Raw genomic sequence first — 27,933 nt, forward strand, 5'->3', positions numbered from 1 at the left:
TTGGATTGGGTCAATCGGAATTGGGATTGGGGATATAAAACCTTTCTAGCTTTCGATTTTCGTTTCGAATTTGAATCTGGATTTTGATTACGTTTTTAATTTGGATTTGGATTTCGAAGCTATATAGAGACAGAGGAGGGAGGGCTTCGTCGATCAGTGTTTGTTTTGCTATCATTCTGAACGGATCAATCGGTAAAGATTCAAGAATCGAGCGACCGGCGACCATTGTCGAAGGAAGGCCTTTAATCTCGACTTCAGGTTTGCATATCTCTCATCTGCGACCGATCTTCCTTTATCAGCATTGATGGTTGAGGGTTTTCTTTTACCGCAATCGTCAAGATGGCTATGGACTGATAGTTTAGGGTTTTATTTTACCACAATCCATCAAGAAGCTGTCAAGAAGGCTACGGCGACCGTAGTCGGTTCTGTGTTTTTGAGTTGTCCGTGTTCGCCCTTCGGGGTTTCGAAATTTTGGAATTTTGTATTTAGGGCATGGAAATCCCGGGTTCGTTCACGGTTAGTGAAACGGTCTTCGGCTTGCAGTCGAGAAATCCGAAGGCTCAGTTGTGTTATGGGGATAGGAGATCCAGAGATTTTGGTCTTGATCGGTTTCTTGGATTTGGATTTGGATTTTGGACGGTTTTTCTTGATGAAAGACGGACGCTGTTGGTTACAGACTACAGCGCGATTGTACACGTCATTAATTAATTAAATATCTTTCTGTGCGTATAGCATGGCTACCGTAGCGGCAAGAGTTTCAGAGAGGACGCAGGGGTCGGGTTTTCATCGGCGGCAATGCAGAGGAGGAGCAGCGAACGTTATTTGTGCCTTTTGGCTTGAGGGGAGGTGCAGTCGACACCCATGTAAGTTCTTGCACGCAGAATCAGAATCAGTGGCTCCACCGCGGCCTAAACAATTCCAAGCTCCCAAGTCAAGAACCTGGAAGAGGACTCCCGACAACAGCAGTACTGTCAAGAATTCGTCCGCGTTGTCTAGTGGAGAGGATGGACCTAAACATATTAATGGTACTGAAACAGTTCAGGACAAAGTTTGCCAACATTGGCTTTCTGGAAAGTGCGTGCGTGGTGAGGACTGCAAATACTTGCACTCGTGGTCCTGTGGCAATGGGTTTTCAATGTTCACGAAGCTAGAAGGGCACAGGAAGGTGATTGTTTGAAATTAGACAGTTCCTGCATTGTTTGGTTCCTGCATTTTCTTTTACTTACAGTATGTGAATAACATTAATTTTGGGCTCAATATATAGGCTGTTAAAGGGATTGCACTTCCTTCTGGCTCCTACAAACTTTACACGGGTTGTAAGGACAAAACCATACGAGTATGGGACTGCAATACTGGTCAGGTCAGTATAATTACCTCCTTTTGCACTGGCCTCTTCTTATTGATAAATCTTGCTTTCCGTGCAATATATAAATTGACATGTTGTATCAATTCTCTGCATGGAAAATGCAGAGTGTGTTCAAGTGGTTGATCTTCCAGGTGAAGTTGGGTCGCTGATCAGTGAGGGTCCATGGGTATTTGTGGGCCTGGAAGATGCTGTTAAGGTACTTTACATTTTGGCCTGAATGCACGATTGTAAATTTTATTTCCTAATATGGTGGTCCAAATTTGTTAATTTTTTTGTGGGTGTTGCAGGTGTGGAACACACAGACAGGCAATGAACTGACCCTCCTCGGACCAGTTGGACTAGTTCGTGCTTTGGCCACCACGGATGATATGCTTTTCGCTGCGACACAGGTATATACTTCATGGACTTGTCAGTTGTTTCAGATATGTAGTTTCACAAGTCTCCATTGAGTACTCATTAGAAAAAATATATAGAGCCCCCTACGATTGGTTTTGGATGCATACGTATGCTTCCATATTGTTGATAAACATATGTTCTCTTCTTAAAATTGAGAGTCTCTTTATGTAGGTGGCTAACAATGTGTAGTCTTTTTTTGAGGGTATCTACATATAGCTAACTGTGTTTTGTCTTTTTCTCTTTTAAAAAATTAAGATGCATGGTTGTAGTTAGCCTTAGATTTGTCAGGCAATTTTCTGACTAATCTTCTTTTTCCTTTTGTTGTAATATGATAATAATTTGTATGTTCTGAAGTTCTTTGTTTTCTTTTTCTGTTTTTTCTTTTTTACCATAGGATGGCACCATATTGGCCTGGAAATTTAGGTCCGAAAATGAACCCCCTGAATTAATCGCATCACTGAAGGGTCATAATGGTCCCCTGAATTAATCGCATCACTGAAGGGTCATAATGGTATAGTTATTTCTCTTGCTATTGGAGCAAACAAGATCTACTCTGGTTCGATGGACAACACAATAAGAGTAAGTTGATTGGCGTTCTAATCTTCAACTTATCCATTGTGGCTTATCATTTAGGTTGACCGCTCATATGTCTTGGCTTCCATGGGTTTTAGGTGTGGGACCTGAATACCTTGCTCTGTGTCCAAACACTACAAGGACATACAGGTGCCGTTATGTCTGTTCTCTGCTGGGACAAGTATTTGTTGTCCTGTTCATTGGATGAAAGCATAAAGGTTGGGTTTTTTTTTTTTTTTTTCCTGCTTTTAGTTCAGAATATCAGCCCCTATAGCTATTATATTCCATTTTTGTCTGTTCTGATTGTGTTTTTCTGAGCAGGCTTGGGGTTCCACCGAAGCTGGGGACATAGAGATGATCTACACGCATGAAGAAGAACATGTAATGACTATTGTGAATGAATTTTTTGCACTAGCTACATCCATCCCCTGTATTGCATTTCTCTGCCTGCATGTGGATACTTGTTCTTTTTTGCTTCTGTTCTCTCCTTTATCTTTTATGTTCTCTATTAGTTCAAAGCATTTTAGCTCATCCAAACATAGTGGCCGCCTAAAACTCACAGTTGAACTGAATCGTGGGCATTTTCTTTTGTTCAATAAGTATTTTGGCTCATCATCCAAACATAGTGGCCAAAAGCTTGCAGTTGAACTAATTAAGATTGTAAAATTCCAATCTGTCTGATGTTTCAGGGTGTTCTTGGCCTTTGTGGACTTAATGATGCTGAGGCCAAACCTATTCTGCTCTGCTCATGCCACGACAACTACGTCCGCTCGTATGACTTGCCAACGTAAGTATGAAATAGATGATGCACACGTCTCCAAATGTCACATTTTTGTTTACAGCACAAACAATTAACCAAACAACCAAGTGATTTGATTTTATGAAAATGAAATGGGTTTTAGGTTCACTGAAAGGGGCAAGCTGTTTGCAAAACGAGAAGTCCGGGCAATTCAGATTGGCCCAGCAGGCACAGGCCTGTTCTTCACCGGGGATGCAACGGGCCAAATAACAGTGTGGAAAATGGATGCAGACTTGAAGAAGGAGACGTCGTCTTCATCATGAGCCAGCCAGCCATTCTTGGTTTTTTAACCCATCGAAACTAATTCTTCTTTCGAAAGTTTTCACTCTTAATTTAGGAAGTTCGGATATGTTTTTTTCTATTTTTCAGGAATGGTTTAGACCTTAAAGGAGCTTATTTCAGTTTATCTATTTCAAAAACTCAATTTGAGGCAATACCCTTAAATTGAAAAACCACATTCTTAACCAAAACTTGAGATCTTTTTAATAGATTATCGACATGGAATTAGTTTGTGACACAATGTTATGCCAAATTAAGCTCATTAACTAATGATTGTATACTTCTATATTTGTTTATGGGGAGCCTTTGGCCTTCATTTGAATCGGATTATACTAATTTGTCCTTGTCTTCATGATCACTTCGTTGAAGATACATAAATAAAAATACCGTAATGTTATTTGTACACAGTATTTTAATATTATATTTTATATTCATAACATTATAAGTATTTTTTCAAGTGATCAACAACATTTTTTCTTGAAACTATCAATTACTTTTCAAAGATTATAACACACTTTAAAAAGTAAAAGTATTTCTAATTTTTGAAAATATTACTAAACGATTAAATATGACTTTTAATTAATTAAATCTAAAGAGGAATCAAAATCACCAATCAAAATTGACAAAGACAAATTTATCAAAATGATCATGAGATGAACCACAAATAGTCAACAAATTAACTAGCACGTCAAAAAAGATGTCAATTAAAGATACTTGTGAATTAGCTATCCTTTGTCCGAAAATGGGAATAGATAAAATGTTTCTTCTTGAAGCATACCAAAAAACTTGTTGGAAAATCTTTGTAGGAGATTATAAAGCTATTGACAATGAAGAGATAATGATTAAGGTTGTCGATAATAAAATGTTCCCCAAGTTAAAGATATGGATACTAAAGAAAGTATTGATACAAATATCAGCTTGTGAATAATATGATCAAAATTGGTTAAATCAACTAATTTGTTGAGAAATATCTTATGATAAAAAAAAGAAGAGAGAGAGAGAAAGAGGGTATTTTGTAATTTTTTAACAATTGAAGGGTAACAAAATAATGATATGGGAAAATTGGAACAAAATTTTCATGGCAAAAGTAATTGTTAAAAATTGACTAATTTTTCATATTTATGCTTTTTATTTGTAAGTTAAAGATTAGGGATATTGAGTTTATTTTATCTGACATCATAGTAGATATATAATGTACATATTCTTATTGTTATGATTATAATATCAATATCAAAATTTGTTTATTGTATATATTTCTTATGATATTTAATTTTTATTTTTAATTCAACATGTTTAGATTTTATTTTTAATTAAAATAAAAATAAATGCAAAAATAAGAAAATAAATTCGAAAGAATGCTACATTAATCTAATGTTTGATAACCATTCTGAGTATTCTAAGATTGATTAGGATTTGCACTTCTATGGATAAACCTTATTCCTTGCATGATTTTTAGAGGAATTTTTAGAGATATTTGTTTGTGCTTTTGGTTCTGGTAATACCTCGCAATGAGAGACTCTTTTGGAAGACTTTTTAACTCTCCTAGAGTTTATTTGCTAGGAGTTTGTTGAGACTCTCTTGGGGACTCCTTTGCCGAGAGGATCTCTTGGGGTTTTTTTGTACGAGACTTTATTCTTATATTTTATATTCATAACATTATAAGTATTTTTTCAAGTGATCAACAACATTTTTTCTTGAAACTATCAATTACTTTTCAAAGATTATAAACACTTTAAAAAGTAAAAGTATTTCTAATTTTTGAAAACATTACTAGCCGATTAAATATGACTTTTAATTAATTAAATCTAAAGAGGAATCAAAAGCACCAATCAAAATTGACAAAGACAAATTTATCAAAATGATCACAAGATGAACCACAAATTGTTAACAAATCAACTAGCACATCAAAAAAGATGTCAATTAAAGATAATTGTGAATTAACTATCATTTGTCCAAAAATGAGAACAAATAAAAAAAAATTCTTGAAGCAAAACCAAAAAAATTCATTGGAGAATCTTTGTAGGAGATTCTAAAGCTACTGACAATGAAGAGATAATGATTAACGTTGTCGATAATAAAAAGTTTCACAAGTTAGAGATGTGGATACTAAAGAAAGTATTGTTACAAACATCAGGTTGTGAATCAATATGATCAGAATTGGTCAAATCAACTAATTTATTGAGAAATATCTTATGATGTCCAAGAACAAGTTGAACAAAGTATGTAAATGTAATTTGCATCTTTGATGAGATAGCGATTTTGGGAGAGTCTTTCTACTTTAGAAAAGGTTAATCTATATCTTCCCTTCCTCAATCGGTGTTATCTCTGTAAGTTGGTAGCGCAACGACACTGTCACATTTTCTTTGGTTGTCCTTACTTCAAATGGATTTTGACTTTCTTCTGAAGACAAGTGAAATTCACAATTGGCCTTGGTCGCGATGGGATTCGAACCACAAGTGAGTGGTTTATTTACATGTGTGGTTTTATATGTATTTTGATGCCTTGGTGCTGTTATGATATTTGTGAACCCTAAGGGTTGTATACATGATTTGAGCATATTGGTAATGTGTGAGCCTTAAGGACCATATGTGTAGTTTTGAACATGTGCATGTGATGTAAAATGGATTATGGCATAGCATGGGGGCATATCGTTATGAACATAGTGTGGATCATGTGGCTGTTGTATATGGGTAACTCCTTTTTGTTTCAATTTCCTATTGCTCTCCGTTTATTTCAGATATGCTTGCTGGGTATTATGGCTCACTTTACTTTAACATCATTCTAGGGTCGGGAAAAGTGAAGTTCGAGGATGGGGTCCAGTGGAGTTTGATTTTCGTGGGATAGTCATGTGTACAGAGCATATCCCGACCGGAAAGATCTTCGAGGTTTCGTCTTTCAAGTGAAAAGGAGTATCTGTTATGCTGTTAAATGGATCCTAAGTGCACCTTTTATGTATTATGGGAGATTAAACCCTAATGGATGTGTTAAAAGGATTTGATCTATATTAGCTTCTGCTGTGCTTTTCTCTTAACTAGAGTTATATTTTTTTTATTTTTTTTTGTTATGGCTTACTATTCCCGTGTGGGAGTTATTGTTGTTTTTTTGGGGAGTAATGTCAGTCACGGCCTCCTAATTTGGGGCGTGATAGGGGGTTGACATCATAAAATGTCAACCTTCACGTCAAACAGTGGCTTAAAATACAAGTATACTTTGCACTATTTAGGAGAGAAATCGAGTGTCTCCATCATAAAATGTTGACATTTATGCTAAAAAGCCTAGTAATGCTTAGGGAGGTATTATGTGTGTGATTTCTGTGCTTTCTATGCTTTTTTCAGGGGAGTAACTAGGTGTTTTCATCATTAAATGTTGGCATTTGCATCAAAAGCCTAATAATGCTTAGGGAGATGAAAATTTGATGGCCTTTGTTTTCTTGAAAGCAATTGCGACTATTTGGCGACTTCCTTTATCATTTTTTTTTTTTTTTTGAGGAATGACTCTTTTCGTTTTGATTGTTGGGTTCATGATTTTTTTTTTGGTTAAGCTTGTTTGTTTCTTTGTGAGGACCTGGGTATGGCCTAGTCTTTGTTGTAGTGCCCTTATAGACTTTTTATGTTGGTAGTTATTTTCATGTCTTGTGTTGTTGCTCGGGTCATGCACTAGCATGGTTGTTGTATCATTTTTTTTCTATTCAATAAAAATCTTATTTATAGAAAAAAGGAAAATAAACAAAAAAATCATACAAAAATTATACAAGGTACGACATAGATCATGATTGAATATATTCTTTTTTGTGTGTGTTTTTTCTATTTTTTCAAACATTTTGGAGCATCACTAAAATGACCGAACTACCCCTGAAGAGGCCGTTGAAGCAATTAAAAAGAGTTCCAAAGGTTTGCTCAAGCAACCACTTTGACCTCTCTTATTGTCACTCTCTAGATTTTTATAATTTTTGAGATTTTACACTTATTATACACTTTTTTATAAGTAAAGAACATATTTTCACAAAAAAAATTTCTCAATCTTTATTTAAATAAAAAGAGAACTCTTAAAAAGCTTTTGCATTGACAATAATCCAGATTTTTGGCGTTTTAGGTCTTGGTTTTTCTACCTATCGAGGCTTGATCAAAATTTCTTCTTTCAAAATATTTCACACCTCTAATTAAGGAACTTTATATTTTGCTAAGTATATTTGGGACCTTGATGTATCGTGACTAATTTGAGAAATTTCAAAAACTTACTTACCAAAATATAAAGTTCAAACAATATTTGTGATAAAAACTTATAGTTTATAAAGTATACCGTTAATTACTTTTTCAATTTTGTTGCCGTGGGAGTTAAAAAAAGAGGAGAGGAAAATGGGAGAGAAAGGGTATTTTTTTAAATTTTTAACAATTTAAGGGTGATAAAAATAATGATATGGAAAAATTGGAACAAAATTTGCATGGTAAAAGTTATTCTAATAAATTGACTAATTTCTCATATATATGCTTTTTATTTGTAAGCTAAAGATTAGGAATATTGAGTTTATTTTATCTGACATCACAGTAGATATATTCAAGTATATATTCTTATGATTATAATATTAATATCAAAATTTGTATATTGTGTATATTTCTTATTATATTTATTTTTATTTTTAACTCAACTTGTTTAAATTTTATTTTTAATTAAAATAAAAATAAAAATAAATGCAAAAATAAGAATTTTTTTTTTGAAAGAATACTACATTAATCTAATGTTTGATAACCATTCTGAGAATTCTGAGATCGATTAGGATTTGGACTTTTATGGATAAATCTTATTCCTTGCATGATTCGTGGAGGAATTTTTGGAGATGTCTGTTTGTGCTTTTGGTTTTGGGAATGATGATACTAGACTGATCACCGAGGTCTGCCTCAAAGCAAGTACCTGCAAGGGCGGGGCCTTTAATCCCCCGAGAGAACTCCAACGCTCAAGTCAGTAGAAGAAAAATACCTGAAATGGAAAGTCACAAAGTAGTCAAATAATCCATACCTGTAGAAGTTGACCTCTATTTAAAGATGGCGTAAAGCATACTTTGAAGAGATAGGATAACCTCTGAACAAGACGTTGGAGAGAATCTCGGTTGACCGAGTCAACCTTGTTCAAAATCAAATATGGGATGAAGATCTAGATTACACGTGGCGCTTCCTGAGATAGGCACGTGGCGGCACCAGGCTGGTAGTCTCCGAGGGTAGTATAGTAATTTTGCCTTTAGTAAAATATCCCCTCACCACTTGCCCCCCCAACTCCTTGAGCTGTGAGGGTGAGGAGCTCGGGCAGCTGAAGGAGTAGTCCTCTAAGCTTTTCTGCTTTCCTATAAAAAAAAGTTTTGCAAAAAATAAATAGGATTAATAATCTCAATTATTGGCTCACTTCCCAACTCAAAGTTCCCTCACCCTTTTCATGGCCCTCCAAGGACTCTATAAAAAGGGATGTGGGTATGGTCCCCTCCTCCTAAGAATTATTGGACTGAAAGCATTCTTGGAGTAGAGAAAAAAAGGTAAAAGGTCTCCCCTCTCTTCTTTTTTTTTCTTTTAATTTTATTTTTTCATTATTTATTTATTTATTTATTTATTTTTATTTATTTATTTATTTTTTGCTTGGCCGAGACCAGCGATCTTAGCCTCACTGGTGGAGGCCGCGGAGGCCTCAGCTGCGCTGGCCTCGACTGTGCGCGCTAAGGCCGCAAGGCCAAGGCCCCGCGCCTCAGCCACGCTGGCCGAGGTTGCATGGCTCGGCCACACACGCTGAGGCCGAGGCCCAGCTCCTCGGCCTTGCGCACCCCCGCTCGAGCGCGTGGCTTTGCCTACGGGGGTTCAACATTCCCCCCCCCCCTTTTTTTTTTGGAATCACTTGACCTGCCTCTAATATTTTTTATTTATTTTTTCATGCAGGCTCCCCACAAGGTACGTGAGACTTTGAGCAGCGTTTTCAAGTCCAACAGGGGACGGACCGACTCCCTCCTAAGGGTTCTTTCGTGCATTTCCCTTCCATCTCCGGAATCAGCCGATATTCTTTTGCCTTCTTTCTCTTATTTTATGTGGTTTTTCATTGTCTCTCTTCCCCATGTCACGCTGTTTTAGTAAGTCGATCCCCATGACCTCATCTAGTAACTCGGATGGGAATAGCTCAGACTCTTCTAGCTCATCTTCCCAGTCTGATATGCAAATAGGAGACGTTGGGACCTCCCAGCCCTATCCTAATACCTCATCTTTTGATAACGATACTGACCTAGAGTTAGAGCTCCATCATAGTGGTCTCCTTGATGACCTAACCCCTTCTTATTCTACTTTGTTCGAGGATGAGGTCTCTGGACTCGCCTGAAAATATCACCTCCCCATCAAGGGCTACTGGTTCACTGCACTCTCCAACCTTAGATCCCATCAAGCCCCTTCTAGTAGTTTAACCATCTATAAAGCCTCTCTTGAAGCCGAGTGTCGGTTCCCTTTCGAAGGCACCCTAGCTAAGATCTTTCGTCTCGTAGGGTTATCTTGTTTTCAGCTAGTGCACAACGGGTGGAGGAACTTAGTCTCTTTCGTTATATATTGTCGGGGGAGAGGTATCGTCCCTAAAGCTGAGCTCTTCTTAAAATTATTTCACCTTGTATGCGTTGATAAGTCCGAATTTCGCTACTCCTTCATGGCATATCTTGGTTGTAAGTTCCTTGTAGACACCCCGTCCTCTTTGAATGGTTGGAAAAATTAGTATTTTTTCATGGGATCTTCCTCTGTTACCATGGGTGTGCCCACCGCCTGGCGTCGGCCTCCCTTTACAAATTTCCCACATGAAATGTCCCCTTTAGAGATGAGGAATGCTGAGCTTTTGATGGGTTTAGAGTACGTCAGTACCGCCAAATTGATTAACGAGCAAACTCTGTCTCTCGGGGGTGTGTGTCGATACCCCTGTCCAGCAGCTGACATTCCCTTAGGTTAATTTTTCCAATCCTCTCGTTCTGCTTCATGTCTCCCATTTATGTGTACTTTATCCTAACAATTAATCTTATTTTGTCATGTTTTGTAGCCAAGATGATTGACGATGCGGAGCTGTGGGGGGATCGATAAGCAGGCCGTTAAAGAGGCCAAACGGGCCCCAAAAAAATGCCAAGAGACACACCAAAGACTCTCGGCTCCCACCTCGGCACAAAAAATCGAAGGCCACTGGGTCTCGTTCTTCTTTGCCCCGAGCTGAGGTAGGCGGCTCCCAAGGCATCGAGCCTCTTTCTGACATGATCGAGGGGGAGGCGTCCATTCTCGCCCGGGTTCTTCACCGACCAGACTGGAACGTTCATGAGTCAGACCACAGCAGCGAGGCTTGGGTGGCGACTAAGCTTATTCAGGGTCTACCAACTCAAGCAGACCTGGAGAGGGCCGCGGATTTGACTTCAGAGACCTTGGAGTCATGTTACTACCAGGGTTTGGTTCAGGTTAGTCTCTTGGTCCTTTATCATGGAGAACTTTTGGCCCCCCATATTCTAATTTTTGCTATTTGCATACAGAGTATTGTCACTCAGAACGAGCTCTAGAGACGTATGGCAAGGAACTCACAAAAAATGCTTGAGTTGGATAATGCCCTTGCTGAGTGCCATAGGACCATCGAGCAGCGGGATAGGGATCTAAGGGCTCAACATCAATGATCCACGGAGCTGGAGGAGCGCCTCCAAAATCTTGAGATTAACCACCATTCAACGGGGGGAGAGTTGGGGTGGTTTAAACAACGCGTTCGAGAGCTAAATGAGAGATATTCAGACCCCACCCAACTCCCCGAGGTGAAAGGGTTTATCAGACGGGAGTTGCAGGGTGTTTGGAAGAAAGGCTTCATTCGGAGCAAGGAGGAAGTGCAAAAAGCCTGCCCCGACTTCGATTTCTCCCCCATCAGACCTATGGAGGACGTGATTGCAGAGCTCAGCCAGGCATCATCCTCCTGAGCCTCCGCCATTGAATCTGAGGAGTTCGAAGAAGAAGAAACCTAGTTGTTAGTTCTAGGTTCATATGTACCTTCTTGCTGTGAGCATGAGTTGTATTAGACTTTTGATCCTTTGTTAAATAAAATCCCTCAAAGTTATGTTTTTTGCAATAGTCCGAGTTGAGTGGTCTCTGTTATCTGATTTCTTGCACCTCTACCGTAACTCTCATGTTGACATGGTGGTGGATGTCATTCTATTTGGTTCCTTTTTATTGGGGGTGGTCCCCTGGGTCACATCTGCCCCTATTATTTTTTAGTCCTCTTTAACTTCAGTATGGAGGTGAGGACTTAGGAGTCTCCTCCGGGACCCCTTAGGTCGGCTTCTTTGGGGGTCGTTTCCACCCCCTTAGCCTTTCTTTCCTTTTTATTTTAGGGGTGATCCCATAGGGCCATATCTGGTCCCTTACTCTTCCTTTTTTTATCGTCAGGGGTGGTCCCCTAAGACCATATCTGGTCCATTGCTCTTTCTTCGTCCTCGCTATCTTTGATAACGAAAGGACTCAAAAAATCTCTTTGGAGGTTTCTGAGGTCAAGGGAAAGTAGTTCCTTCCCCTTCACCTCTTTTTTCGTTTTATATTCTGTAGGATAAAAAATCTACACATGTAAAAAGAAACATAATGAGATTTTATTGGGAAAAATACGCAGCTCCAAATTCCTTGGGGTAAACCCATTATTAATAAAATTTTCTCAAATTCTGAATATTTCGAGTATTCTTTATGGGAGTGTCGTCCACGGTCTCGAGCCGGTATGCCCCAGGGCTGAGGGTCTCGGTAACCTGGTAAGGGCCTTCCCATGTTGGTGACAACTTGTTGGAGTCTCGGGGGTTGCTAACACTTGCTCGTCGAAGGACCAGATCGCCAGGTAGAAAACTTCAAGCTTTCACCCTTCGGTTGTAGTTCCTCTCAATCAGCTGATTATAAACCACCTGGTGGACCCTTGGTTCATCTTGAAGCTCCTCCACTGTATCTAAGTTATTCCTCAAGCCTTGCTTATTGGACTCTAGGTCAAAATGCTCCACCCTAAAAGTTGGGATCCCGATCTCTACCGGAATAAGGGCCTCTGAGCCGTAACATAAGCTGAACGGGGTCTCCCCGGTGGACCCCTTCCTCGTGGTCCGATAAGACAAAAGGATGCTTGGTAACTCATCCACCCAACTTCCGTCTGCCTTGTCCACCCAAGCTTTTAATCCATGGAGCATAGTCCTATTGGTAAGCTCAATCTGTCTGTTAGCTTGTGGATGAGCTACAGAGGTGAAGTGCTGCTTGATCCCCAACTCCTGACACCATTCCTTGACCGTCTGATCTGTAAACTGGGTCCCATTATCTGAAACAATCACCTGTGGGATCCCAAATCGACAAACCATGTTCTTCCATAAAAATTGCTTCACTTTTCAAGCAGTAATGGAGGCCTGGGGCTCGGCCTCTATCCATTTGGAGAAGTAATCTATAGCTTCGATCAAGAATTTTACTTGACCTACGGCAGGCGAGAACAGACCTAGGTTGTCAATCCCCCATTGCGCGAAGGAGCACGGCTGAACTAGGTGGGTGAGCATGGAACTAGGAACATGAATCAGGTTAGAGACCCGTTGGCATCTTTCACATTTCTTAACCAGCTGCTCTGCATTAAACACCATAGTCGGCCAGTAGTACCCTTGTCGAAGGGCTTTCTGATAGAGAGTCCGGGCTCCTATGTGACTCCCACATATTCCCTCATGGATCTCTCTTAAAACATAGTCAACTTCGCGTGGCCTCACGTACCTCAAGAGTGGTTGGGTGAAGGATCTCTTATACAACTCCTCGTTGACTAGTATAAACTTCTGGGCCCTCATTTTTAGCTCACGGGCCTCTAAGTCACTCTCTGGTAGCTTGCCATCCTTCAAATAACTGATAAGAGAGTCCATCCAACTTGGTTCTAGGTCGAGACATAGCTGCTCCACCATCTCGTCAATGCTTCTCTGAGGTAGTGTCTCAATAAAAATCTGTCTGGAATTGGTTGGGAAAGAAGCCGATGCAATCCGGGACAAAGTGTTTGCTTCCACATTTAGGGATCGAGGCACATGCTCATTTTTCACAGATCGAAAATGACTCATCAATTTCTGAACAAAAACCAAATATTTGGACATGTGGTCCTCCCTAGCCTCGTATTCTCCCTTCACCTGCTAAACAACAAGGTTAGAATCAGACTGTACGTTGAGATGCCTCGCCCCAAACTATGCGGCGAGCCTCAACCCTGCTATGAGGGCCTCATATTCTGCTTCATTGTTAGACACCCAGAACTCAAAATGCAGAGCGTATAACTAGGACTGGCCCTTAGGGCTCTTAATCATCAACCCAGCTCCTCCACCCCCAGGGTTTGAGCTGCCATCCATTGCCAACATCCATGGTCCTAGGCTATCTTCTGGAGATTCGCCGAGCCCAAATCCTTCGACAATGAAGTCTGCTAAGGCCTGGGCCTTAATAGCTGAACAAGGCTTGTACTCTATGTCGAATGTTATTAGCTCCATTGACCACTTAAGCATTCTCCCTGAGAGCTCCGACTTCCCCAAAACCTGCCTTAGAGGCTGGTCAGTAAGCACAATGATAGAGTGCGCTTGGAAGTAGGGTCGCAACTTCCTCGTTGAAACGACCAGGGCAAATGCTAATTTCTCCATGAGGGAATACTGAGCCTCTGCCACAGACAATCATTTGCTCGTGTAGTATACTGGCCTCTGCCTCTTATTCTCTTCGAGCACCAGTATTGAGCTTACTACCTCTTCTGCTACGGCCAAGTAGAGGTAGAGCGGCTCGCCCATCCGTGGCTTGGTGAGAACTGGCGGTGAGGGCAAACATGCCTTGAGCTCGTTGAAGGCCTCCTGGCACTTGTCGTCCCAAACAAATTCCTTGGTCCTGGATAGGGCTTTGAAGAAAGGGAGGCCCTTTTCTGCCGATCGGGAAAGGAATCTCCCTAGAGCCGTTATCCTTCTCGTGAGCTGCTAGACCTCCTTAATGATTCTTGGGGTCGGCATTTCTAGTATCACTTTAATCTTCTCAAGATTCACCTCGATCCCAAGATGATGCACGATGTACCCGAGGAGCTTCCCTGTAGAGACACCAAAAGCGCACTTAGAGGGATTAAGCTTTAATTGGAACTTGCGCAAGGTTTTGAAACACTCTTCCAGGTTTGCCGGATGCTCCTCTACCAGTAGGCTTTTTATTAGCATGTCATCCACCTAGGCCTCCATGTTGCATCCTAACTGGTCTTGAAATAGCCTATTTACAAGCCATTGGTATGTAGCTCCTGCATTCTTCAAACCGAAAGGCATAACAGTATAACAATAGGTGCCCCGGTCCATAACGAATGTCATCTTCTCCTGATCCTCTTTTATGTAACGGGATCTGATGATATCCCTGAAAAGCATCTAAAAAACTCATAAGGTGGCATCCAGCCGTGCCATCAATTAGGGTATCGATCCAGGGAAGTGGGTAATTATCTTTTGGACAGGCCTTGTTTAGGTCAGTGAAATCAATACATAACCTCCACTTACCTTCTCCCTTGGGGACCAAAACCACATTGGCGAGTCACTTTGGATAATCAACCTCCCAAATATACCGTGCTGCCATAAGTTTTTCCACCTCGGCCTCATAACCCTTGCCCTATCTGGGGCAAAATTCCTCTTCTTATGTATGACGGATCGGTACCCCCGCTTCACTCCCAAACGGTGCATCATCACTCTCGAGTCTATGCAAGGAATGTCGTGGACCGACCATGCGAAAATATCTGCATATTGGCGAAGAAGGGATACAATCCGAGCCTAAAGAGGGTCTTTCAATTGGGTGCTCACCCTCATGCATCTATCAAGTCGGTCCGGGTCCAATGGTACCTCTACGAGCTCATCCACCAGCTCAGCAGTCTTCGGGTCCTCTGGCCCCTCCAGCAAAAAACTGACAATGGCGGGAGGGGAGATTCCGACCTCTCTCCCTTTGGGGCCCTGTCCATGTCCTAAATCTTCTTGGGGTTCTGACTGCTCCTGTACAATACCCCTAGCAGTGTTGATGGATGTCATGTAGCACTCCCGGGCGGACCTTAGGTCTTCTCTGACTTCGCTAACCCCCGCAGCAGTAGGGAACTTAAGCACCATGTGGTAAGTACTCGGTACGACCCGGAGAGCATTTAATCCTGATCTCCCCAAGATCATATTGTAGGCCGAGGGGACCTCTGCTACCAAAATGTCTAACATGACCTGGGCAAACCGAGAACCCTTTCCAAGAGTTAATGAGAGCTGAAACATACCGTCTGCATACACCACTTCCCCATGGAATCTAATCAAAGGGACACGAGCTGGCTTCAGCTATTCCATCTTATATCCCATGCCTAAGAAGGCCTGTCGATATAAAACCTTAAATGAGCTCCTTAGGTCCACAAGGATCCGTCGAAGCTCCAATTTTCCCAACTTTGTTGTGATGACTAGTGGATCATTAGAAATCGGATACACGGGCAAGTGGTTGTCCGTAAAGGAAACGTCCCCCGATCGAGCCCTCTTGACTCCATCGTTTCGATGCAGATAAGAGTTTTCTCCTGACTCCTTGCCTGGCACCATCCCAGCGGCTAAAGTGTGAAAAATTAAATGTTGTGGAGGACTTCCCTCCCTCTGGCGACTCTCTCTCCTGGGCGAAGTTCTGGTCCTTCCCCTTTCCTGGGATCTACCACGCCTATGGGGAAGGCTCCTTGATCTTCGATGTTCGCCCCTCCTTAGCTACGAACCTCCTTAGGAAACCCCGATTGATGAGCTCCTGAATCTCCTCTTTCAGCTGATGGTACTCCTCCGTGTCATGTCTATGATCTCGATGAAATCGGCAATACTTGTCTTTACTCATTTTGTTAGCCGGGGCCTTCATAGGTCTCGATTTTTTCAAGTAATCCTTATTCTCAATTGTAGCCAAGATCTTTGCCCGAGGGGTATTAAGTAGGGTGAACCTGACCAGACTCCATCAGGGGCCCGACCTTTCCCCCCATCGGCCTGATTTATCTTCCGGCTTCTGCTCCCTATTATGACTTTTCTTCTCTTTCTTATTCGAGTACTCGATTCTCTTGGCCCGCATTACCTCCTCGGCATTAATGTACTTGGTGGCTCAGCTCAGGGTCTCCGTGAACGTCTGGGGAGGCCTCTTAGCCAGTGACTGGGTAAAAGGACCAACCCTCAAGGCATTCTGAAAGGCTACCATGGCAATACTCTGATCGAGATTCTCAATGCTCAGTGCCTCCATATTAAACCTAGCCATAAAATCTTTTAATGACTCCCTTTGGTTCTGCTTGAGATTCACAAGGGTCATAGTTGACCTTTGGTGCCTTCGGAAGGGAGCAAATGCGCCAAGAACTTGTTCAGAAGCTGTACGAAGTTAGCAATCAACCCGTGTGCCAGGCTTGAATACCAGGCCCGTGCATGTCCTTCCAAAGTGGCCAGGAAGACTCTACACCACATAGCATCAGGTGCTACCTGGACCATCATGTGAGAGGTGAAGAGACTCAAGTGGTTAGCAGGGTCGGTTGTGCCTCCATATGGCTTGATGGCTGGGATTCGGAGGCACTCAGATGGAATAATCGCCATGATCTCCCGACTTAATGGCTGGTTGGAAACAATGTCATGTGGCTCTTCCTCCCTCTGTCTCAACTCTGCAACCTCCCTCTCCAAATGCCGCAAATGCCTTTCTCGCTGAGCCCTTCCGACTCGGGCATAATCGGGACCAGAGGACTCCTCCTCCTCTGAGCTCGGCCTCCCATAATCTCCATGCCTGGAGGGTCTGCTCAGTCTCTCGTCTCAATAAGACTCTTTCCCAGCACGGGGGGATCCGCCACCTTGGAATTCTCTATGACTAGAGTGGCGGTCTCCCTGGTGCCGACTATCGTGGTTGGAGTTTTCCCCTTGTCTCCCATTTGGAGGCTGTTGTTGGGCCAAAAAGGTGTTGAGTAACTCCGTCAAGCGTTGGACCTGTCCCTCTAACTGGGCGACACGATCTTGTGATGGCGAGGGATCTGGGGGATGACCCCCTACAGGTCCACTCTCTGGTGGTTGGTGTTGACTCTGATCTGGGACAGGTTGGGTACTAACAGCTCACGGTGGATTTCTTCTTGTCGCCATAACGGGGGGAACTTGAGCTCGTCTAAGGTACTCGACGAACAAGAGCAGATAGAGCAACCGGCCCCACGGTGGGCGCTAAATGATGATACTGGACCGATCACCGAGATTTGCCTTGAAGCAAGTACCTGCAAGGGCGGGACCTTTAATCCCCCAGGAGAACTCCAACGCTCAAGTCAGTAGAAGAAAAATACCCGAAATGAAAAGTCACATAGTAGTCAAATAATCTATACCTGTAGAAGTTGACCTCTATTTAAATATGGCATAAAGCATACTTTGAAGAGATATGATAACCTTTGAACAAGACGTTGGAGAGAATCTCAGTTGACCGAGTCAACCTCGTTCAAAATTCAATTATGGGATAAAGATCTAGATGACGCGTGGCGCTTCCTGAGACAGACATGTGGCGGCACCAGGCTGGTAGTCTCCGAGGGTAGTATAGTAATTTTGCCCTTAGTAAAATATCCCCTCACCAGGGAATATCTCGTGACGAGAGACTCTTCTAGAAGACCTTTTAACTCTCATAGAGCCCCTTTGGTAGGAATATGTTGAGACTCTCTTGGGGACCCTTTTGTTTAGAGGGTCTCTTAAGGTTTTTCTATGTGAGACTTTATTCTTATGCTTTATCTTTGGCTTTTGTGATTGTAGTTTGTTGGCCTTCATGGTTGGGTTAGGGTTAGTATGTATTCATTAGGTATTTTTGTTCTAAATCTTTTTCGAGCGTGTTATAACTTAGGATTTCGGGAATATAAAAATTTTTCATATCACAATAGCTGTCATACATCACACAATATCCCAAAAACCCTAATTTTCACCTTCTCGGTTTAACAAACCCAATAATCGAATAGCTAAGACAGGCGTTAAAATCTTGAATGAAGAAGCTAGATCGAACCTGATATGGTTCACAACCATAATACTTTATTTAACATAAAATTGTTCAAGACATCTACAAAACGTATTACATGGACATCATCTCTAGCAAGTGATAACTGAACATCTTAAACATATCCAAAATTACATAAGTTCGCACATAAACAAAAATAAGCTAAACATGCTACAGGCAGTAAATTAAGCTTATTCTTCAGCTACCTCTTTTCCCTTAAAGCCGCTCATCGAACCTGGAACTTTAAATATTCCAGGGACATAGTCCAATTAGAAGATGAATCTTCTAGTGAGAAACTCCAAAAACAGTTTATATCAATTCATGATCAGGTATAAAATGTATGAGAAAAATAACGAGAACTACTCCGAAGTGCCTCGTGAACATCTCAGCCTCCTCCAATGAGAGCTTTCTCAATGAGGCATGCATAGCGCCTCTCGGGAGGTCCCTAACCATGTCACTTCAGCCAGACCTCATAGCACTCATGCAAGCACCACATCCATTGTTCCTTAAACTCATGGTCTTCCCCACGAGAGCTTTCTCGATGGCTCACGCATAGTGTCTCTTGGGGGATATCCGACTTTTTCCCTCGGCCAACAACAAATAGGTACAACAGTATGGCCACACGAATTTTATAAATGCGATAGTTAAAAAGCCAATAGCATATATTTTTCAGATAAATACATTTCATATATGCAACATGATTTCACGTAAGAGAATAAATAGAGTTTATGAACAAGAACTTCACAAAACACGTCTCATGCAATAGACGTCTCTCATAAGAGAATAAAAAATAGGATTTGGAGTATAGGAGTCTCACCTTGTTGGTTTATCTCTTGGACGGTATAATTTCATAGCAAATGGCTTAGGTTTCTGCAGAAAACACGCGTTTTGGTAAACCTAACCTCAAATATTTTTACATAGGGTTGAGGGACATTAAAGTAGGAACAAAACTGAAAAATTTGAAGAAAAATGGGCCCCTCATGCGCCCTAGAAAAGTGGGCCACGCGCCCTCACACGCAGCTATATTCCGGCACATGTATCTCACACGCTGCATAGCAATTTCGAACTGCTTCGCCTCGATTTGGTATTTCGGCCATAACTTCCTCATTTTAACTCTGATTCGACCCCCGTTTGAACTTACACGACCATCTCTTCCCCCTCTACAGGATTATCAAAAAAATGGGACTTATCTTGCTTTTTCTAACTAACTTTTGCAAATTTTAGCAAAGACTCGTAACTCCGACGAGGCTCGTTCTCCCCGACTTCTCCTTCGATTCCTTCCCGCCTTCTGGCCAAACTTCCTATTCTCTCTCTAGAGTAAGATCCTCCTCTTAGAGTGCCTCAACTCTCAAACTTGCTTGGAATGATTTGAGAACAACCCATGGTGCCTATTTATAGATTTCTTCAACCAATCACATTATGCCACTTGTCACAATCTTAGCCATGGACTCCAAAGACTCAAACCGATTATTGAATGGCTTTTGAAATCCAAAGCTAGAATGAATTTAACTTTTGAAATCCAAGCTAATTCTCAAAAGTTCTTCCAAATAACATTTTGGCCCTTATTTCAAGTTCTCAACTTTAATATTTTACCACATAGGCTCTTAATTTTATCCTTATTTCGTTTGGATAATTCTCTAATTACAATTACACCCTCAAATGTCAAATTTATCGAGATACTTAAAATCTCAAAATTAATAACTCAAAATTACTCGATATGTATGATTTCCTGAAGCACCTTACCATCATTCGGCTATTTTAGGCTACAACTTAGCTTAACCGAAAAATCGTCTCTGATTTAATTTCTTTCAGCGTCATAAATCTCGCCTCGAAATGTTTGTCAAAAATATACCTTTGTCTTCAGGTATCTAAGATCTAGGGTACTCCCTGCGACTAATTTGCTCACTTGTTGCCATTTCAAACATATTTTTTGATATTTTAAACTCACTTAAAATACATGGGATCTTCACAAAAATATGGGGTCTTATAAAGACAACAAGCATAAGTGGGAAATTTGAAAATTGTGGTTAAGGTAAATGTAAAATTAATTAAAATTAAATAGAAGATAGTCTTGGTAATATTTAATTTAAACATTTATTTTTCCTTTCGAAGTTTAATTTTATTAAGAAGAGACTTGAGTTGAGCTGTCGACAGCCCTAGTGTTGTGAGAGATTTAAAAGTGGAAATCTAAGGCAAGTTCCTATCACCTTCTTTCCATTTGGCCAGCTTTATATCCTTTTATGCAAGGTCTCATATTTTTCATATGAGTTCTCATACTCTCTGATTGTTTGGTCAATTAGTTCCTAGTCAGTCTGTGATTTACGTTTAAAAATCCTTATCCTTGGACACTTGTTTAATTTTATAGGATTTTCTTTGTGGAATGATGCCTAACCATATGGGGATAGGTTCCTAGATGGTAATGGGGGTGGTGTTTGTATGCTTATAACTTTATTTTTATTGTTGCATGGTTATGGATGGTTGGCATTTAGGGGTTCATATGTTGAATATGCAAGGGCATGAGCATACTAGTGTGTCATGGGTGTGTGTTTAGAAAGCATCTACATGGCATCTGTATTCCTATATGGGCATAACATGGCTTATGAGAGTTTTGTATCATCGTCAATGCTGCAATAGCCTTGCATCCTTATATGTTGCATTATATGGTTATTATTGCCCCGCAGATTTATCCGTGGGATGTACATTCACAGGCTTAGGTTGTGGTTCATGGCATGGTTTGTATGCGGAATACGGGCAAGACAGTCTCTAGCCTTGTAGCCCTTTTGTTACCTTATGCTTATAGAGTCTTGTAACTCACTCTTGCTCTCTATCATTCTAAGTAAGGAAAAAGCGAAGGTCGAGGGCAGTGCCTAATTCGACTAGATAGAGTGTGTACAGGGTAATCCCAATTGAAGACCCTTGGGAGAGTGGTTGATGTTCTTAGGTGCGGGAGGATGTTGTTTTGTTTTTTTATTTTGTTGTTATGTATGGTAGTATCCTAGCGATTGGCTAGTGGTTCTTGTTGTGTAGAGTCTGTTCCGTACTTGACAGCTTATCTATGTATATTATGCTCCCGCTGTGTTTCTATATGTCTTTTTCTCTTCTTTAAGGACTCCACCTCGGCTTTCTTGGCTTAAGGGTTACCAAGTTGGGGCTCTCTACAATCCCTTTGAGTTTTTCTCAAGATTTTGCTCTGGGTCTCCTATTGAATTTATTTGACTAGATCTTAGCCCATATACACATAAGAATAATTATAATTTTTGCAAGAAAAAGACACATGCTGCCTTATTTATGTGGTCACAAAATTAGGATGGGAATTTCATGATTGAGACACCATGAATATATATAGTGAGAGACCACACACACATACATCTAGAATTTTTTTGAGAAAACAACGTTTGTGTTTAATATCAACTTCCACAACTACAAGCACTAGAGTAGGAGAAAATGTTATTTGTATATGACATTTTCATGTTTTGACACTCACATAATTATAAGTATTTCTTTAGGAGGTGTTTGTTAACCAAGATAAGAGGGAGAAAAGGTTAGATATGGGAACCATTCCGGATGTTTGATATTTCCAACGTGTTTGTTAACCTTATCTGACCATTTCCGGAAAAGGCCTCACGTGACCTCTTATCTCCCCCTTTCAAGATAAATTTATCCGACCTCTTTCAAGATAAGGCTAAATTACTTATCTACCCCTTGTAAGATAATTAATGCCATTTAGTGCATTTTAAAGATTTAAATTTATTAAAAAACCTTATTTATTTAACTCTTATAATTAATATTTTTTAATATATTTTTAAATTATTATATGTTTTGACAATTTTTAAAATTTAAATGACATTATTCATTTCATTGATTTTTAAAATTTAAATTTCTCTCTCTATATATATTTTATTTAACTCTTTTCAACTCTTTTTAAATTTATTTTTGGACATGAATTTGAAAAATAAAATATTATTTTTAATTTTAATCTTAATTTTTTGACAATTCATATTAATCATAAAATACTATTTTAATCATAAATTTGGTAATAGGGATATTTTGGTAAAAAAAACCCTTATCTTGGTGCTTATCATATGTATTAACAAACACATGGAAAGAAAAAATACAATTATCAGTAGATTATAAAAAATTTAACAAACAGTCTGATAGAAATCTTGGAATGCTTCCTGACCTTATCTTGATTATTTCATATCTTGATCTGGAAAGTATTCCAATCTTATCTTGATACCACCTTATCTTGCTCATTTTAACAAACGCCCCCTTAAGGAATTGACGACAATTCTTTATAAATTATCAACTATTTTTCAAAAAATATAAGCATTTTGTTGTACGTAAAAAGTGTATAATTATCAAAAAGATTAGAAAAAATACTTAAAACTCTATAATTTTATAAATATACTTATAACACTTCTTTATAGTTATTAGTTTCACGAAAAAATGTTGTTAATTAATTGAAAAAATACTTATAATATCAAATATATTATTAACAAACCCTGTTTTTTCACCTAAACTAAAATATAAATGTTTAATAGAAATCATTTTTGCTAATTCTTTCCTTTTTTTTCATCAAAACAAATAAAAAGAGATGAGGTATTTTTAAAATTTTACAATTTTACGATTTGAGTTTATGATTCGATTTTATTGAGTATCATTCGATATCACTTAAAATCTCAATTTTAATAACCTTCTTTTATTAACATTCTATATCGAATCTTATACATTTACATTAACATGACACACAATATAATACATCAATGCTTGAGTATCATAAAAAATATGAAATTTGAGTATAAAAATAATATTTCTGTTGTATTTCATGGATCTTTTGGATGATTTGGGTGTGCATTGGCTTGTGAATGCTTTTAAAGGACTTTTGGGAGTTTGATGCCCCCCCCCCCCCCCAAAAAAAAAACTACTGGCAATGAGAATAGATAATAATTTTTTTCTTTCTTAAAGCAAGATCAAAAATCTTTTTGGAGAATCTTTGTAAGATTCCAAAACTACTGGCAATGAAAAGATGAAAATATTGTTATTAAAGAAAGTATTCTTACAAATATGAAAACGTGAATCAATGTAATCAGAATACAAGGTAAGATAGAGATCGTGATTGATTACCAAAAAAAACAAGATGTTTGGTTTAAATTGAGAATTTTCTTTATTTCATAATTAGAAAATTTCAACTTCTTTTTTTTCTTTAACAAAAAATAAGAAGATTGGAAAATCGACGAAACAAACTAATATGATTGTTTGACCGTTTGAGCTTGATTTCTTTATTTTATATGGTATGTTGATTGTCTCTTATAATAGAATGATAAATATGCTTATGCATGGTATGCAAAATGTTTTATCTTAATAATATGCATATTTGTCTTAACTAATTTCATTGTTATCAATTAAATCAAAGAAGTTGTGAGTATCACCTTTTTGGACATCCCACATCTCATGCTATTACCTTTTCGTCTTGCATTTCAATACAATCTCATTTCATTCTGAAAACAACCAACAGTTTGATTGTTTTTTCATAATTGTCTAACAATTTTAAGCAATTTACAAAAATTGTTGACTAATTTCAAAAATCTTATCATAGAAAGGCTCCAATATGACTATTTTAATTTAATCAAAGATAATTTTAAGGAAAGAAAGTCAATATAACTATATAACCAACCAAGGGAGGGAATCCTCCCCGAAGAAGTAGTAATTCATTACCCCTACAATCCTTAACACACACCTCTTCATTCCCACCCCCCCCCCCCCCCCCCCCCCCCCCCCCCACGGCCACCCAAAGTACTCATCTTTTATCTTTTGAGATTTCCAGCAAATATTAGATTTATTCTGTACCACACATTTGAATGCAGTATATATATCGTCTAAAGACAGATATACTATGTATGTGTGTATACACATCGTGTCAATCTAACACATGATACCACCCACCACCAATGAAATACGTCAGTTTCGGCCAAAACCCAAACATCAAAAGCTGTGCCCAGCCCAACCCAATGGGCTAGGCCGAAATATTAACTTAGGCGTAAGAGCTCCTTAGGGATTGGATTCAGGTTGAGTTCAACCTGAAAGACTTCGCAAAACTCCTTCACCAGAGATTTGTGAGTAATATCGAGTACTTTAAGATCATCAATTGGAGAGTCATTGGATGGTAAATGTTCTCTAAGCAATTCCTTGATGCTTCCAACTCGACGATCTCGGATGCCACATGGAACTATGCGTTGAAACGGAGTGAGATCATTGATCACGTTCAGTGCTAAGCCGTGATATGCTATCCATTGAGAAACTCGTATCCCAATGGCTGCCAACTTCTCATCTCCTGAAAGAAGCAAAATTTTGTAGGTTAAAAACAAGGAAAGAACAAAAAGATACTCACGTACGATAACAGAATGTTTTCCTTTTGTCTTGACAGGTAGAACTGTAAAACTTTCGTAAGGAAGCTACTTGAATTTAAGCTGTTATGCAACTGATTTTTCTTAAGAAACTTCCCACACAAACTAGGCTCCGGGCATTTTATGAGGACTTTTTAAGTTCCTAGGCTCACATCCAATAATGGGATGCCATATAAACACAAGTTTTCTTAAAACCAATAACGAATCATTGAAAATTTTCACCTACATCAAGTAATAACTTGTGCAGCATAGCAAGAATACAGTGTTCAGATTTCTAGGCCCCAAAAATGAATACTAATCAATAGAATCTTTTCATTCATGTTTAGATAAATATTTTGGACGCCAGCATTTTCTCAACTAGACAATGAGATTCTTCACTATAACTAATATAATCAACCAAATGGTAGGTGAGAAAGCAGCAAACCAATTACCATCATGTTCAGATATATGAGCTTCAATAGCAGCCAAAAGTGCAAGGTTTTAGACACTCACCAATCCAAACACCAGTCAAACCCTCAATCCGAGAAGCATCAATAGAAAATGTTGAGGAAAGAACACGAATGACGACCTCTTCAAGTGCCCTAAGGTACCAATGAAGATCCATCTTGTGATAACGAAGATTCATAATAGGGTACATTACCAGCTACAACGCAAAACACATAGATAACAAGTTAAATACAAAATTCGACCATCTGCTACTAGACATTTCAAACAATTGATTCACACCAAGGCAATTCAGAATTTGAATCCAGAGCTCTCCATTCTTGGGCATTTTCAACAAGATTCTGAAATTTGGGCTCCAAAAAAGTGATATTGTCTTAATTTAAGTTGCATTCCCTATTTACCTAAAAAACAGAAGTCCAAAAACATGCATTATTTTGTAATTAAGTTGAAGGATTTTATTGAGGAACTCAAGATTTCATGCCTCTCTGTTAGTAACACAGGACACAAGTTCACGCATGCAAAAGACAAAAGAAAATTGCAATTTAAAAGATGTTACTACAATCAAAATACTTCTAGAAAACTCTGCACCCAATAAACTACGAAAAATATAAACAAAAATTTAAAACTGTTCAAACATCAGCTATTGGGATGTGTGCTTGACAAAGCAGACAAAAATTACCTGCCCAGGCCCATGGAATGTAACTTCACCACCACGTTCAGTTCTATATACATTGTAACCAGAATCTTTTATATCAAAATTCAAGAACTCTTCTGAACTACCAGTGCCCAATGTATAAACTGGGTGGTGTTGCAAAACAATCAATGTGTCAGAAGAATCTTGATTTTCTTTGATCAATGCCTTTTTCGCCTTAACAACAGACTTCTGCCAAGACCATGCCACATTATAAGGAACTTGAATGTCGTATAAATCATAGAATTCACACCTGTAATAGGCAGCTTGTAAGTTAACTACCAAGTATGGGAAGATGCACATGAGTCTGACAAGATACAAAACATAGCAATTTTACCTTCTTTTGCGTTCACAAGTCAATGAGGTAGCCTTTGAGGCATTGAATTTGGGCAAGGCCAGGCAAATGCAAGATGGGTATAGTCTCTGTGAATGCTTGCCAGTTGGGTATGTTGGAATGGAGCCTAAATTGGGATTTTCCACTACAATTACGTTATTCATACATATTTTATGAATAACTAAGAGTAGAGAAGTTTATTGATAGCCACTTATAAGATATGAACATATTTATTATCCATGATTGTGAGCTTTTAAAAAGGTGCACATTAAGTTAGCTATAAAGAGTGGAAGTTTCTATAACTGGCAAAAATCATAATCAATGAATCAGGTTTAAGTGAATTGAAGTCTTATTACATAAATGCCATGTGCCTGACAAATAACAAGTTAAACTAAGTTGATGAAGTATAGTTAACAAATAAAATTAATTTCCATGTAAATAAACGCATGTTCGAGAGAAGTTAGCAACACAATCAATAATTTTAGCAAAAACAACTGCTTGTACCATGAAATATATTAAAAAGAAGGTAGATTTCTCAGACAAATGCCTTGTTTTATCATCAGGGATGAATTGTATGGATACATGTAAATATCAGACTTGTCATCATCCAATTATCACAGAGAAATCAAGCGCTAATCTTCTAACTAAACGAAGATCACTCTACAATTAGCCATAAAATGTAAGCACCAAAAGATAAAGGAGGCCATTATACAGAAATCTGCATATAAAATATGCATAAAACAGAAGCATGCAGTAATGCAAACCTATTTGCAACTCTGCTCTAGTTTTACAATTGAAGAAACTTTCCAATTAGGGTTTATCAAGTCACAAGGCTTATGAGTTTATAAGTACAATAGCAACCCTTATTGTCGGACCACATGTAAAGATCAGACTCATCATCATTCAATTATCACAGAGAAATCAAGTGCTAATCATCAAACTTAAAAATGATCATTCTACAATAAGCCATAAAATGTAAGCACTGGGATAGAAAGGAGGTCATTATACACAAATCTGCATAAAACAGGAGCATGCAGTAATGCAAATCCATTTGCAACTCTGCTCTAGTTTTACAAGTGAAGAAACTTCCCAATTAGGGTTTATCAAGTCACGAGGAAGTCAAGTTTAAAGTATAATAGCGACCCTTATTGTCAAACCACTCTCCCAAATCCAATCCCACAACCCTTTTATGAGAAGCCGAAAGGGACTAACTCATAAATTTTTCTTTTCATTTCATAGCCTTCCCATTTTTCTAGCATGACACAGAAGCATTTTGACCTCCCACGGTCCCACATTCAATTTATTAATCATACTTGGCTTGGAATAATTGTTGTAAGTGTTAAATTGACCTATTCTAATTATAATACCCTTAATAAAAAGGTTTCACCAAATCTAGAAGTATAACACCACAATTGCATCTCAATACATCACTCTTCCAAAACTGGGCAGGCTTGGTTAACTATGCCTTGCCATTCAGTCAACCTAACTTTGGCAGTGTGTCTTCGATTGACTATATCACCTCCTCTTTGGTCGAATGAAATAAGGCAGAATGCCTTCCCGATGTCCAGTTTCTTTGCTCGATTGACTATGTGTACTTCCTTGATCAACCTTAGGTCACTGCAGTGCAAGTCCTTGTTTTATTTAAATTTCCAGCCACCAAACTCAACTC

At 39.1% G+C, this 27,933-nt stretch overlaps 2 protein-coding genes across 2 annotated transcripts in view; one reads left to right on the forward strand and one right to left on the reverse strand.

Moving 5' to 3' along the window:
• LOC127813930 (zinc finger CCCH domain-containing protein 63-like) lies at positions 1 to 3,771 on the forward strand. Its single transcript, XM_052355071.1, has 10 exons — positions 1 to 1,165; positions 1,265 to 1,360; positions 1,473 to 1,562; positions 1,654 to 1,755; positions 2,157 to 2,235; positions 2,280 to 2,341; positions 2,434 to 2,553; positions 2,657 to 2,716; positions 3,025 to 3,122; positions 3,238 to 3,771. Exons 1-10 carry the CDS (start codon positions 734 to 736, stop codon positions 3,395 to 3,397), a joined length of 1,299 nt encoding a protein of 432 aa, XP_052211031.1. The 5' UTR covers positions 1 to 733; the 3' UTR covers positions 3,398 to 3,771.
• Positions 3,772 to 24,173: 20,402 nt separating this feature from the next.
• Positions 24,174 to 27,933, reverse strand: part of LOC127787130 (octanoyltransferase LIP2p, chloroplastic-like) — a 44,100-nt gene continuing 40,340 nt past the window's right edge. Inside the window, exons 4-7 of the mRNA XM_052315005.1 lie at positions 26,268 to 26,409; positions 25,919 to 26,183; positions 25,288 to 25,438; positions 24,174 to 24,722 (exon numbers count right to left, since the gene is read on the reverse strand). Of these exons, the coding sequence (XP_052170965.1) occupies positions 24,418 to 24,722; positions 25,288 to 25,438; positions 25,919 to 26,183; positions 26,268 to 26,409 (863 nt within the window). The 3' untranslated portion in view covers positions 24,174 to 24,417. The remainder of the gene's footprint in view (positions 24,723 to 25,287; positions 25,439 to 25,918; positions 26,184 to 26,267; positions 26,410 to 27,933) is intronic.

This window comes from Diospyros lotus, chromosome 12, assembly GCF_014633365.1.
Source record: "Diospyros lotus cultivar Yz01 chromosome 12, ASM1463336v1, whole genome shotgun sequence".
Classification (NCBI taxonomy): Eukaryota; Viridiplantae; Streptophyta; class Magnoliopsida; order Ericales; family Ebenaceae; genus Diospyros; species Diospyros lotus.

Bases quoted from the DNA above. Each gene is read 5' to 3' on its own strand.
- LOC127813930 (XM_052355071.1), top strand. From the start codon at position 734: ATGGCTACCGTAGCGGCAAGAGTTTCAGAGAGGACGCAGGGGTCGGGT. The intron at 1,756-2,156 runs GTATATACTTCA...TTTTTACCATAG, and splicing joins TGCTTTTCGCTGCGACACAG to GATGGCACCATATTGGCCTG. The intron at 3,123-3,237 runs GTAAGTATGAAA...AATGGGTTTTAG, and splicing joins CGCTCGTATGACTTGCCAAC to GTTCACTGAAAGGGGCAAGC.